The 12,524-nt window shown below is 46.5% G+C and overlaps 1 protein-coding gene and 17 non-coding genes across 20 annotated transcripts in view; all 18 read right to left on the bottom strand.

Annotated features, from left to right (window-relative positions):
- THUMPD2 (THUMP domain containing 2) overlaps positions 1-716 on the bottom strand; it is a 39,705-nt gene extending 38,989 nt beyond the window's left edge. Inside the window, exon 1 of one of the 3 annotated variants that reach the window (XM_066595835.1) lies at positions 349-716. In XM_066595835.1, coding sequence (XP_066451932.1) covers positions 349-471 — 123 coding nt within the window. In that variant the 5' untranslated portion in view covers positions 472-716. Of the gene's footprint in view, positions 1-297 lie in introns of all 3 variants that reach the window. The other 2 variants (XM_066595833.1, XM_066595834.1) reach the window with 2 other exon arrangements.
- Positions 717-5,182: 4,466 nt separating this feature from the next.
- On the bottom strand, positions 5,183-5,299 carry LOC136622451 (U5 spliceosomal RNA). The gene has a single exon (XR_010791666.1). It is a non-coding gene; the product is annotated as a U5 spliceosomal RNA (small nuclear RNA).
- A 317-nt stretch (positions 5,300-5,616) lies between these two features.
- LOC136622207 (U5 spliceosomal RNA) lies at positions 5,617-5,733 on the bottom strand. Its single transcript, XR_010791431.1, has one exon. It is a non-coding gene; the product is annotated as a U5 spliceosomal RNA (small nuclear RNA).
- A 317-nt stretch (positions 5,734-6,050) lies between these two features.
- Positions 6,051-6,167, bottom strand: LOC136622206 (U5 spliceosomal RNA). The gene has a single exon (XR_010791430.1). It is a non-coding gene; the product is annotated as a U5 spliceosomal RNA (small nuclear RNA).
- Positions 6,168-6,484: 317 nt separating this feature from the next.
- LOC136622205 (U5 spliceosomal RNA) lies at positions 6,485-6,601 on the bottom strand. Its single transcript, XR_010791429.1, has one exon. It is a non-coding gene; the product is annotated as a U5 spliceosomal RNA (small nuclear RNA).
- A 317-nt stretch (positions 6,602-6,918) lies between these two features.
- LOC136622203 (U5 spliceosomal RNA) lies at positions 6,919-7,035 on the bottom strand. The gene has a single exon (XR_010791427.1). It is a non-coding gene; the product is annotated as a U5 spliceosomal RNA (small nuclear RNA).
- A 317-nt stretch (positions 7,036-7,352) lies between these two features.
- LOC136622202 (U5 spliceosomal RNA) lies at positions 7,353-7,469 on the bottom strand. The gene has a single exon (XR_010791426.1). It is a non-coding gene; the product is annotated as a U5 spliceosomal RNA (small nuclear RNA).
- Positions 7,470-7,786: 317 nt separating this feature from the next.
- On the bottom strand, positions 7,787-7,903 carry LOC136622201 (U5 spliceosomal RNA). Its single transcript, XR_010791425.1, has one exon. It is a non-coding gene; the product is annotated as a U5 spliceosomal RNA (small nuclear RNA).
- A 317-nt stretch (positions 7,904-8,220) lies between these two features.
- LOC136622200 (U5 spliceosomal RNA) lies at positions 8,221-8,337 on the bottom strand. The gene has a single exon (XR_010791424.1). It is a non-coding gene; the product is annotated as a U5 spliceosomal RNA (small nuclear RNA).
- Positions 8,338-8,654: 317 nt separating this feature from the next.
- Positions 8,655-8,771, bottom strand: LOC136622199 (U5 spliceosomal RNA). Its single transcript, XR_010791423.1, has one exon. It is a non-coding gene; the product is annotated as a U5 spliceosomal RNA (small nuclear RNA).
- Positions 8,772-9,088: 317 nt separating this feature from the next.
- Positions 9,089-9,205, bottom strand: LOC136622198 (U5 spliceosomal RNA). Its single transcript, XR_010791422.1, has one exon. It is a non-coding gene; the product is annotated as a U5 spliceosomal RNA (small nuclear RNA).
- A 317-nt stretch (positions 9,206-9,522) lies between these two features.
- LOC136622197 (U5 spliceosomal RNA) lies at positions 9,523-9,639 on the bottom strand. The gene has a single exon (XR_010791421.1). It is a non-coding gene; the product is annotated as a U5 spliceosomal RNA (small nuclear RNA).
- A 318-nt stretch (positions 9,640-9,957) lies between these two features.
- Positions 9,958-10,074, bottom strand: LOC136622196 (U5 spliceosomal RNA). Its single transcript, XR_010791420.1, has one exon. It is a non-coding gene; the product is annotated as a U5 spliceosomal RNA (small nuclear RNA).
- A 317-nt stretch (positions 10,075-10,391) lies between these two features.
- LOC136622341 (U5 spliceosomal RNA) lies at positions 10,392-10,508 on the bottom strand. The gene has a single exon (XR_010791561.1). It is a non-coding gene; the product is annotated as a U5 spliceosomal RNA (small nuclear RNA).
- Positions 10,509-10,825: 317 nt separating this feature from the next.
- Positions 10,826-10,942, bottom strand: LOC136622195 (U5 spliceosomal RNA). The gene has a single exon (XR_010791419.1). It is a non-coding gene; the product is annotated as a U5 spliceosomal RNA (small nuclear RNA).
- Positions 10,943-11,251: 309 nt separating this feature from the next.
- LOC136622194 (U5 spliceosomal RNA) lies at positions 11,252-11,368 on the bottom strand. The gene has a single exon (XR_010791418.1). It is a non-coding gene; the product is annotated as a U5 spliceosomal RNA (small nuclear RNA).
- Positions 11,369-11,685: 317 nt separating this feature from the next.
- Positions 11,686-11,802, bottom strand: LOC136622192 (U5 spliceosomal RNA). The gene has a single exon (XR_010791416.1). It is a non-coding gene; the product is annotated as a U5 spliceosomal RNA (small nuclear RNA).
- A 317-nt stretch (positions 11,803-12,119) lies between these two features.
- LOC136622191 (U5 spliceosomal RNA) lies at positions 12,120-12,236 on the bottom strand. The gene has a single exon (XR_010791415.1). It is a non-coding gene; the product is annotated as a U5 spliceosomal RNA (small nuclear RNA).
- Between the last annotated feature and the right edge of the window lie 288 nt (positions 12,237-12,524).

Genomic DNA, 12,524 nt, shown 5'->3' with positions numbered 1-12,524 from the left:
CGCAACTACAAGCGCTCACACTCGCAGATGGTGCTGCTGAAGTGTGTATTTGTGTGCACACACACAAAATCCCATTGACTTTGTACACATACATGCACGTATTTACACACGCCGATGGGTTTTAGTCAGCTCTTGCGGTGCACTAATGCACACAAAGGTAGGTTCAGCAGCGTTATACATTGAGTTAAACAACACTCTCCTGCGAACGATCCCATGTAAATCGATGGGTTTGGTTCACAGCATATAACGCACACCAAGTTTGTGCGTGCAAATACGCCGGTGTGAACAAGCCCTTACCTGCAGCAGCGGGAGAGAACACCGCGGTGTGACCGTGCATTATACACTTACTTGGTCAGCCGACAGCTTGGATGATAACTCGTCCATAACGAAACGCTCCATTCCGCGGCCCGCCGTACAGAAGAACGAATAACCGTGAGGACGGAGACCACGTGACGTACTGTCCTCCGCCATCTCTACCAGCCCGACCTGTGACGGCTTACTACAGCGTCACCGTGGCAGCGTGACGTCACGTAGGGGGCGGGGCTCTAGAGAGTAATGAACTCACTCTGTGCGGAGGAAGAGTGGGAATAAGGGGAATGATATGTGTTACATGGTGCGGAGGAAGGAAGACAATACTCCGGTTTCTCCTCACAATGTATAAATAGTTTAGTTTGTACCAAATAGTTTTGAGAAGGAGGACAACACGGAGAGGTTGGGAGCGGCTAGAATGTATTCTCTCCTGCGAGGTGGTGGTGTCATGTGACTTTCTGGACACGTGACCATGGTTTCCTGAGCCCAGAGCTGAAGAAGGTCTGTAGTGTGTAGACATGCTGCAGCTAATCAGTCCGGGAAGAGAAGCAGCAGTTTAACTTCATCCGTATTAAACAGTTAGCAGGCGTGCACCGCGATGCATAGTGAGCTGTGTGTGGAAGGGTTGTTTAGGGGGATTTAGTTTATTTTTTAGGGTCTAATGAGCATTAGGGGATGTCTGGGGTTGGGGGGGATGTCCGAGCGATGTGGGGGTTGGGGGTGATGTCTTGATTTTTCCTTCACACTCACGGATGCCAATTGCATATTCCGCAGAAGAAGAATCGCAGGATGCTCTATTTTGTCGCAGATAGCCTCCATTGAAGCAAATGGAGGCGTCTGACCCACAGCCCATACGCAATTAACATTATGTATGGGCTGCAGGTACCCGCAACATTGCTTAGCGGGAAATACAAACCTAGAAAAAAAAATGACTGCGCATGACCGCTGGTGAGCCACCGCGGTCATACGCAATACAGTTCAAGCAGGGTTTGTCAGCTGGGCTACGATGCTCAGTTGGACACTGCAGATTTGCAGCTTTTTTTTTTGCTGCAGCAGATAGGCCCTGTATGAAGGTACTGTTAACACCTTAAAGGCCACAGTGTTTTCATCCTAAACAGCCAAACACTTTTTAGCGATTTTTAATAACATTTTTTTAAAACTCATGTGATGGTTTTTCGGATCCATTTTATTTTTTTCCCGGCTTTTCAAATGTTGTCTACATGATATATACTATTTATACAGTAATTGTTTTTGTATTCTGTAATAAATAATTTGACATTGGAGACGTGTTTTTTTTTCTTTAAAGAAAAACCCCAAACACTTTTGCTCTGGATACAGCCAAAAAGGCGCACGTGTTACATCCACAGATTCTGTAGTTTATTGAGCTGGCTCCAGTTTTGGTTAGATGACTTTCTTTTTAAATCAGTAGGCCTTGTAAGCTTAATCCTGCTGCTGCTTTAGGGCTTTTACACACTAGCGTTTTTTTAACGCTGCGATATGGCAGCGTTTTTTTTTAATGCAAATGTCAATGGGACTTTCTAATGTTGAAATCACATTGCACAAAAATCGCATCACACACACTTGCGCTTTTTGTGCGATGCGATTTTAACATTAGAAAGTCCTATTGAAAAAAATCGCAGAAATATTGCAACGTTAAAAAATCTGCTAGTGGGTAAAAGCCCTTAGGGCGCATTCACACGGCTGTTTTTTTTTCACACGCAATATTTGACCGCTAGAAATATGGTGAGATATTGCGCATGGAAATGACCAATGAATTGGCAAGTGCGATATTGCACTTTCCTGTGTGTAGAATGCCAGAAAATGCCACGTGAAACCGTGGCTTTTACCACAGTTTTGCCCAGTGTTTTAGAACACATTACGACGTTCTGAAGTGTTTTTTAGCGCACCCTATCACTGTGATGAGAAACGACTGGTCACCCTAGTAAAAAATGCGACCTTTTACAAGCACTTTGATGGAACAAAATACAGGTCTAAAGATAGAATAGAAAGCAATTTTTATTATAAAAGGACTAAAACCTAAATTATATGGTATGCATATATTGTATTTTCTATTCTAGTATTTGTATGATCTGCAGAATTTCGTGAATATCATTTTTAACATACCGTGAAGAATTTAAAAACAAGACAAGAAAGAAAGGGCAATTGTGTTTTATTTTCAATTCAGTGTTTTTCAAAAAATTATATTATATATTAAATTATAAAAAATACAACTTGCCCAACAAAAACAAATCCAACATACAGCCATGATAAGTATGCAGTCAGAAAAAGGGTACAAGGCCTCCTGTACATGAGCATATGCACATATATTCGCATGACGTGATTGCGCTTTAAATAGAGTGTTATCATGTGCATTTTCACATGTATCCGCTCATTCTACTGTGCTTCTATGCACGGCCGGGCCTGTTCACATTGGCACAGTAATACACCTGCACGTTTGTATGCGGACAAGGTGCAAATACACACAGAAATAGGCTTGTCAGGCCTAAAATTTAATAGTGAGATTTGTAGGCAAAATGTCTTTTAAGGCAGTGGTCCCCAACCTTTTTGGCACCAGGGACCGGCTTCAAGCAAGACCATTTTTACAAGGCCCGGAAGGGTTGGGCGGGGCTTTGGTTATATGGGGCGGGGCTATGAAGGGGGTTGGAGTTTAGTGCATTCTTATTTAATTGTGACATTTAGAATGTCCTGGCAGTACACACATAGGGCGGTATAATATATCCCCCGCTTGGCAGCACAAACATAGGCAGTGTATAATCTATCCCCCCCTCCCCAGCACACACATAGGGCAGCATATAATTTATCCCCCCCCAGTAATAGATAGCCCCCACCTCTCAGTAATTAGCAGCCCCTCCCCCTGTAATATGTAGCCACCACCCCCAGTAATAAGCAGGTCCCCCCCCAGTAATAAGCAAGACCCCCAATAATAAGCAGGTCCCCTTCCCCCACCCGTAATAAGCAGGTCCCCCCCCCCCCAGTAATAGACAGCACCCTCCAGTAATAGGCACCCCCTTCCCCTGTAATATGTACCCCCCCAGTACCCAGTAATAAGCAGCCCCCCCAATAAACAATCCCCCCAGTAATAAGCAGGTCCCCTCCAGTAATAAGCAGCCTCCCCCCAGAAATAGGCACCCCCCCAGTAATAAGCAGCCCCCCCCCCCAGTAATAGGCAGCCCCTTCCCCTGTAATAAGTAGCCCCCATCCCCCCAGTAATAAGCAGCCCCCCCAGTAAGCATCCCCCCAGTAATAAGCAGGTCCCCCCCACAGTAGTAGAGAGCCCCCCCCCCACAGTAATAGGCAGCCCCTTCCCCTGTAATAAGTAGCCCCCCCAGTAATAACCAGCCCCCCCAGTAATAAGCAGCCCCTTCCCCTGTAATAAGTAGTCCCCCACCAGTAATAAGCAGGTCCCCCGCTGCGGCGCCCCCGCTGGTAATCGCTTCAGTGGTGAGTGGCGTCGGCACGCCGCGAGCCACATAACACAAGGCAGCGGGCCGGATTCGGCCCGCGGGCCTAGTGTTTAGAGCAAAAGTTCCCCGCGGTGCTGCGGCCCGGTGGTTGGGGACCCCTGTTTTAAGGAATAATGTGTAAGAGTCACTACTCACTACAGTTCTTTTTCACTGTGAAATTCGCACCGTTTTATTTCTCCAGGGGTCTATGGGACTTGCTAATGTTAGAATCGCGATCGCGCAAAATCGAAATTACACGGTAAGTTGCGATTTTGCGCGATCACGATTTTAACATTAACAAGTCCCATAGACCCCATGAGAAAAAAAAACCCTGCGAATTTCGCAGTGAAAAAGAACTGTAGTGGGTAGTCACCCTTATGCAGAAGTGTTGCCTATCGGAATAAGAACATCAAACAAGTGGATTGGAGTAGCACAAGAAGAAGGGTAAATCCTAGAGATGAGCAAGCATACTCGCTAAAGACAAATACTCGAGCGATTATTGTCCTTTTCGAGTACCTGCCCGCTCATGAGAAAAGATTCAAGGGCGGCGGGGGGGAGATCTCTCTCCTCCCACAACACACCACTCACCCCCGCTGGCACAGGAATCTGTTCTCACGAGCGAGCAGGTGCTTGAAAAGGACAAGACTCGCTCGAGTATTTGTCCTTAGCAAATATGCTCACTCATCTCTAGGTTTTAGCCTTATTCTTGTAAAAACACATGCAGAATGACACAGCACTCCAATTGGAAGGATGAAAGTACGACATCCAACTTCCAGGGAGCAGTGAGCTGTGGGTCAGTTGATGCAGAAGTAGAATCACTTCACCAGCAGCTCAGAGATTAGAGGTTGCCAGAGTACGGTACTAGATTCACAGTACATGTATACTGAGATGAGTAAAAAATTTTGCAGAAAGTGCAGATCCTAGAAAAGATGTCATCTTCACTGGTTCTAGACTTTCCTCTTTTATAAGTGGTCTCCTAAGGCTTACCAAGCAATGCACAGAGAATGCCAGGATGGGAAAATCCCCTTACCCTATATACTTTGCATTCTCTTCACAAAAAATAAAATTTTGCAAATTATGAGCCTTTTCCTAAAAAAGCAATGCAGCCATAGTAGCAGAACTGGAGAAACCCATGTCCCAGAATGCTCTACGATTGCAGTGCTCCACCCGGAAAGACAAGAAATAGTGCACAACCAGCCAGAATCCTTCACTTCTGCAGTATGCAAATAAGGCCCCTGTTCAGGAACTGTTGACAGGATTCTGGCTGCCTTGGGTAATTGTGCACAATCAGCCAGGATCACATCTTTCCCAGGATGCTTTGCTTCTGCAACATGCAAATGAGGACCCCCATTCAGGATCAGTTAACACATTCGGAAACAGCACTCTCTCTTTTTTCACCAGAATAAGGAAGCCCCAGCAAAACTGGAGCATGCAAAAATTGCTACAAAACTCAGTGTTGCTCCTCTCCACAGAAATCTTTAGTAAAAGGCGAAAGATTTATACGTTCTGAAGAGAAACCAGAGCATAATGGGCAAGGGGTTCCTCAGCTCCTGCCACCACCGCTGCAGTGCTCTCTTAGCCTAGGGAGACCACCCGGAAAAGAGGCAAAATGAGAAATTGTGCACAACCAGCCAGAATCCTTCACTTCTGCAGTATGCAAATAAGGCCCCTGTTCAGGAACTGTTGACAGGATTCTGGCTGCCTTGGGTAATTGTGCACAATCAGCCAGGATCACATCTTTCCCAGGATGCTTTGCTTCTGCAACATGCAAATGAGGACCCCCATTCAGGATCAGTTAACACATTCGGAAACAGCACTCTCTCTTTTTTCACCAGAATAAGGAAGCCCCAGCAAAACTGGAGCATGCAAAAATTGCTACAAAACTCAGTGTTGCTCCTCTCCACGGAAATCTTTAGTAAAAGGCGAAAGATTTATACGTTCTGAAGAGAAACCAGAGCATAATGGGCAAGGGGTTCCTCAGCTCCTGCCACCACCGCTGCAGTGCTCTCTTAGCCTAGGGAGACCACCCGGAAAAGAGGCAAAATGAGAAATTGTGCACAACCAGCCAGAATCCTTCACTTCTGCAGTATGCAAATAAGGCCCCTGTTCAGGAACTGTTGACAGGATTCTGGCTGCCTTGGGTAATTGTGCACAATCAGCCAGGATCACATCTTTCCCAGGATGCTTTGCTTCTGCAACATGCAAATGAGGACCCCCATTCAGGATCAGTTAACACATTCGGAAACAGCACTCTCTCTTTTTTCACCAGAATAAGGAAGCCCCAGCAAAACTGGAGCATGCAAAAATTGCTACAAAACTCAGTGTTGCTCCTCTCCACGGAAATCTTTAGTAAAAGGCGAAAGATTTATACGTTCTGAAGAGAAACCAGAGCATAATGGGCAAGGGGTTCCTCAGCTCCTGCCACCACCGCTGCAGTGCTCTCTTAGCCTAGGGAGACCACCCGGAAAAGAGGCAAAATGAGAAATTGTGCACAACCAGCCAGAATCCTTCACTTCTGCAGTATGCAAATAAGGCCCCTGTTCAGGAACTGTTGACAGGATTCTGGCTGCCTTGGGTAATTGTGCACAATCAGCCAGGATCACATCTTTCCCAGGATGCTTTGCTTCTGCAACATGCAAATGAGGACACCCATTCAGGATCAGTTAACACATTCGGAAACAGCACTCTCTCTTTTTTCACCAGAATAAGGAAGCCCCAGCAAAACTGGAGCATGCAAAAATTGCTACAAAACTCAGTGTTGCTCCTCTCCACGGAAATCTTTAGTAAAAGGCGAAAGATTTATACGTTCTGAAGAGAAACCAGAGCATAATGGGCAAGGGGTTCCTCAGCTCCTGCCACCACCGCTGCAGTGCTCTCTTAGCCTAGGGAGACCACCCGGAAAAGAGGCAAAATGAGAAATTGTGCACAACCAGCCAGAATCCTTCACTTCTGCAGTATGCAAATAAGGCCCCTGTTCAGGAACTGTTGACAGGATTCTGGCTGCCTTGGGTAATTGTGCACAATCAGCCAGGATCACATCTTTCCCAGGATGCTTTGCTTCTGCAACATGCAAATGAGGACCCCCATTCAGGATCAGTTAACACATTCGGAAACAGCACTCTCTCTTTTTTCACCAGAATAAGGAAGCCCCAGCAAAACTGGAGCATGCAAAAATTGCTACAAAACTCAGTGTTGCTCCTCTCCACGGAAATCTTTAGTAAAAGGCGAAAGATTTATACGTTCTGAAGAGAAACCAGAGCATAATGGGCAAGGGGTTCCTCAGCTCCTGCCACCACCGCTGCAGTGCTCTCTTAGCCTAGGGAGACCACCCGGAAAAGAGGCAAAATGAGAAATTGTGCACAACCAGCCAGAATCCTTCACTTCTGCAGTATGCAAATAAGGCCCCTGTTCAGGAACTGTTGACAGGATTCTGGCTGCCTTGGGTAATTGTGCACAATCAGCCAGGATCACATCTTTCCCAGGATGCTTTGCTTCTGCAACATGCAAATGAGGACCCCCATTCAGGATCAGTTAACACATTCAGAAACAGCACACTCTCTTTTTTCACCAGAATAAGGAAGCCCCAGCAAAACTGGAGCATGCAAAAATTGCTACAAAACTCAGTGTTGCTCCTCTCCACGGAAATCTTTAGTAAAAGGCGAAAGATTTATACGTTCTGAAGAGAAACCAGAGCATAATGGGCAAGGGGTTCCTCAGCTCCTGCCACCACCGCTGCAGTGCTCTCTTAGCCTAGGGAGACCACCCGGAAAAGAGGCAAAATGAGAAATTGTGCACAACCAGCCAGAATCCTTCACTTCTGCAGTATGCAAATAAGGCCCCTGTTCAGGAACTGTTGACAGGATTCTGGCTGCCTTGGGTAATTGTGCACAATCAGCCAGGATCACATCTTTCCCAGGATGCTTTGCTTCTGCAACATGCAAATGAGGACCCCCATTCAGGATCAGTTAACACATTCGGAAACAGCACTCTCTCTTTTTTCACCAGAATAAGGAAGCCCCAGCAAAACTGGAGCATGCAAAAATTGCTACAAAACTCAGTGTTGCTCCTCTCCACGGAAATCTTTAGTAAAAGGCGAAAGATTTATACGTTCTGAAGAGAAACCAGAGCATAATGGGCAAGGGGTTCCTCAGCTCCTGCCACCACCGCTGCAGTGCTCTCTTAGCCTAGGGAGACCACCCGGAAAAGAGGCAAAATGAGAAATTGTGCACAACCAGCCAGAATCCTTCACTTCTGCAGTATGCAAATAAGGCCCCTGTTCAGGAACTGTTGACAGGATTCTGGCTGCCTTGGGTAATTGTGCACAATCAGCCAGGATCACATCTTTCCCAGGATGCTTTGCTTCTGCAACATGCAAATGAGGACCCCCATTCAGGATCAGTTAACACATTCGGAAACAGCACTCTCTCTTTTTTCACCAGAATAAGGAAGCCCCAGCAAAACTGGAGCATGCAAAAATTGCTACAAAACTCAGTGTTGCTCCTCTCCACGGAAATCTTTAGTAAAAGGCGAAAGATTTATACGTTCTGAAGAGAAACCAGAGCATAATGGGCAAGGGGTTCCTCAGCTCCTGCCACCACCGCTGCAGTGCTCTCTTAGCCTAGGGAGACCACCCGGAAAAGAGGCAAAATGAGAAATTGTGCACAACCAGCCAGAATCCTTCACTTCTGCAGTATGCAAATAAGGCCCCTGTTCAGGAACTGTTGACAGGATTCTGGCTGCCTTGGGTAATTGTGCACAATCAGCCAGGATCACATCTTTCCCAGGATGCTTTGCTTCTGCAACATGCAAATGAGGACCCCCATTCAGGATCAGTTAACACATTCGGAAACAGCACTCTCTCTTTTTTCACCAGAATAAGGAAGCCCCAGCAAAACTGGAGCATGCAAAAATTGCTACAAAACTCAGTGTTGCTCCTCTCCACGGAAATCTTTAGTAAAAGGCGAAAGATTTATACGTTCTGAAGAGAAACCAGAGCATAATGGGCAAGGGGTTCCTCAGCTCCTGCCACCACCGCTGCAGTGCTCTCTTAGCCTAGGGAGACCACCCGGAAAAGAGGCAAAATGAGAAATTGTGCACAACCAGCCAGAATCCTTCACTTCTGCAGTATGCAAATAAGGCCCCTGTTCAGGAACTGTTGACAGGATTCTGGCTGCCTTGGGTAATTGTGCACAATCAGCCAGGATCACATCTTTCCCAGGATGCTTTGCTTCTGCAACATGCAAATGAGGACCCCCATTCAGGATCAGTTAACACATTCGGAAACAGCACTCTCTCTTTTTTCACCAGAATAAGGAAGCCCCAGCAAAACTGGAGCATGCAAAAATTGCTACAAAACTCAGTGTTGCTCCTCTCCACGGAAATCTTTAGTAAAAGGCGAAAGATTTATACGTTCTGAAGAGAAACCAGAGCATAATGGGCAAGGGGTTCCTCAGCTCCTGCCACCACCGCTGCAGTGCTCTCTTAGCCTAGGGAGACCACCCGGAAAAGAGGCAAAATGAGAAATTGTGCACAACCAGCCAGAATCCTTCACTTCTGCAGTATGCAAATAAGGCCCCTGTTCAGGAACTGTTGACAGGATTCTGGCTGCCTTGGGTAATTGTGCACAATCAGCCAGGATCACATCTTTCCCAGGATGCTTTGCTTCTGCAACATGCAAATGAGGACCCCCATTCAGGATCAGTTAACACATTCGGAAACAGCACTCTCTCTTTTTTCACCAGAATAAGGAAGCCCCAGCAAAACTGGAGCATGCAAAAATTGCTACAAAACTCAGTGTTGCTCCTCTCCACGGAAATCTTTAGTAAAAGGCGAAAGATTTATACGTTCTGAAGAGAAACCAGAGCATAATGGGCAAGGGGTTCCTCAGCTCCTGCCACCACCGCTGCAGTGCTCTCTTAGCCTAGGGAGACCACCCGGAAAAGAGGCAAAATGAGAAATTGTGCACAACCAGCCAGAATCCTTCACTTCTGCAGTATGCAAATAAGGCCCCTGTTCAGGAACTGTTGACAGGATTCTGGCTGCCTTGGGTAATTGTGCACAATCAGCCAGGATCACATCTTTCCCAGGATGCTTTGCTTCTGCAACATGCAAATGAGGACCCCCATTCAGGATCAGTTAACACATTCGGAAACAGCACTCTCTCTTTTCTTCACCAGAATAAGGAAGCCCCAGCAAAACTGGAGCATGCAAAAATTGCTACAAAACTCAGTGTTGCTCCTCTCCACGGAAATCTTTAGTAAAAGGCGAAAGATTTATACGTTCTGAAGAGAAACCAGAGCATAATGGGCAAGGGGTTCCTCAGCTCCTGCCACCACCGCTGCAGTGCTCTCTTAGCCTAGGGAGACCACCCGGAAAAGAGGCAAAATGAGAAATTGTGCACAACCAGCCAGAATCCTTCACTTCTGCAGTATGCAAATAAGGCCCCTGTTCAGGAACTGTTGACAGGATTCTGGCTGCCTTGGGTAATTGTGCACAATCAGCCAGGATCACATCTTTCCCAGGATGCTTTGCTTCTGCAACATGCAAATGAGGACCCCCATTCAGGATCAGTTAACACATTCGGAAACAGCACTCTCTCTTTTTTCACCAGAATAAGGAAGCCCCAGCAAAACTGGAGCATGCAAAAATTGCTACAAAACTCAGTGTTACTCCTCTCCACGGAAATCTTTAGTAAAAGGCGAAAGATTTATACGTTCTGAAGAGAAACCAGAGCATAATGGGCAAGGGGTTCCTCAGCTCCTGCCACCACCGCTGCAGTGCTCTCTTAGCCTAGGGAGACCACCCGGAAAAGAGGCAAAATGAGAAATTGTGCACAACCAGCCAGAATCCTTCACTTCTGCAGTATGCAAATAAGGCCCCTGTTCAGGAACTGTTGACAGGATTCTGGCTGCCTTGGGTAATTGTGCACAATCAGCCAGGATCACATCTTTCCCAGGATGCTTTGCTTCTGCAACATGCAAATGAGGACCCCCATTCAGGATCAGTTAACACATTCGGAAACAGCACTCTCTCTTTTTTCACCAGAATAAGGAAGCCCCAGCAAAACTGGAGCATGCAAAAATTGCTACAAAACTCAGTGTTGCTCCTCTCCACGGAAATCTTTAGTAAAAGGCGAAAGATTTATACGTTCTGAAGAGAAACCAGAGCATAATGGGCAAGGGGTTCCTCAGCTCCTGCCACCACCGCTGCAGTGCTCTCTTAGCCTAGGGAGACAAAGAGGCAAAATGAGAAATTGTGCACAACCAGCCAGAATCCTTCACTTCTGCAGTATGCAAATAAGGCCCCTGTTCAGGAACTGTTGACAGGATTCTGGCTGCCTTGGGTAATTGTGCACAATCAGCCAGGATCACATCTTTCCCAGGATGCTTTGCTTCTGCAACATGCAAATGAGGACCCCCATTCAGGATCAGTTAACACATTCGGAAACAGCACTCTCTCTTTTTTCACCAGAATAAGGAAGCCCCAGCAAAACTGGAGCATGCAAAAATTGCTACAAAACTCAGTGTTGCTCCTCTCCACGGAAATCTTTAGTAAAAGGCGAAAGATTTATACGTTCTGAAGAGAAACCAGAGCATAATGGGCAAGGGGTTCCTCAGCTCCTGCCACCACTGCTGCAGTGCTCTCTTAGCCTAGGGAGACCACCCGGAAAAGAGGCAAAATGAGAAATTGTGCACAACCAGCCAGAATCCTTCACTTCTGCAGTATGCAAATAAGGCCCCTGTTCAGGAACTGTTGACAGGATTCTGGCTGCCTTGGGTAATTGTGCACAATCAGCCAGGATCACATCTTTCCCAGGATGCTTTGCTTCTGCAACATGCAAATGAGGACCCCCATTCAGGATCAGTTAACACATTCAGAAACAGCACACTCTCTTTTTTCACCAGAATAAGGAAGCCCCAGCAAAACTGGAGCATGCAAAAATTGCTACAAAACTCAGTGTTGCTCCTCTCCACGGAAATCTTTAGTAAAAGGCGAAAGATTTATACGTTCTGAAGAGAAACCAGAGCATAATGGGCAAGGGGTTCCTCAGCTCCTGCCACCACCGCTGCAGTGCTCTCTTAGCCTAGGGAGACCACCCGGAAAAGAGGCAAAATGAGAAATTGTGCACAACCAGCCAGAATCCTTCACTTCTGCAGTATGCAAATAAGGCCCCTGTTCAGGAACTGTTGACAGGATTCTGGCTGCCTTGGGTAATTGTGCACAATCAGCCAGGATCACATCTTTCCCAGGATGCTTTGCTTCTGCAACATGCAAATGAGGACCCCCATTCAGGATCAGTTAACACATTCGGAAACAGCACTCTCTCTTTTTTCACCAGAATAAGGAAGCCCCAGCAAAACTGGAGCATGCAAAAATTGCTACAAAACTCAGTGTTGCTCCTCTCCACGGAAATCTTTAGTAAAAGGCGAAAGATTTATACGTTCTGAAGAGAAACCAGAGCATAATGGGCAAGGGGTTCCTCAGCTCCTGCCACCACCGCTGCAGTGCTCTCTTAGCCTAGGGAGACCACCCGGAAAAGAGGCAAAATGAGAAATTGTGCACAACCAGCCAGAATCCTTCACTTCTGCAGTATGCAAATAAGGCCCCTGTTCAGGAACTGTTGACAGGATTCTGGCTGCCTTGGGTAATTGTGCACAATCAGCCAGGATCACATCTTTCCCAGGATGCTTTGCTTCTGCAACATGCAAATGAGGACCCCCATTCAGGATCAGTTAACACATTCAGAAACAG

The sequence above is a fragment of the Eleutherodactylus coqui genome, chromosome 3, assembly GCF_035609145.1.
Source record: "Eleutherodactylus coqui strain aEleCoq1 chromosome 3, aEleCoq1.hap1, whole genome shotgun sequence".
Lineage (NCBI taxonomy): Eukaryota > Metazoa > Chordata > Amphibia > Anura > Eleutherodactylidae > Eleutherodactylus > Eleutherodactylus coqui.
Note: the sequence above shows the minus strand (reverse complement) of the source record. Positions and strands in the feature narration are given on the sequence as shown.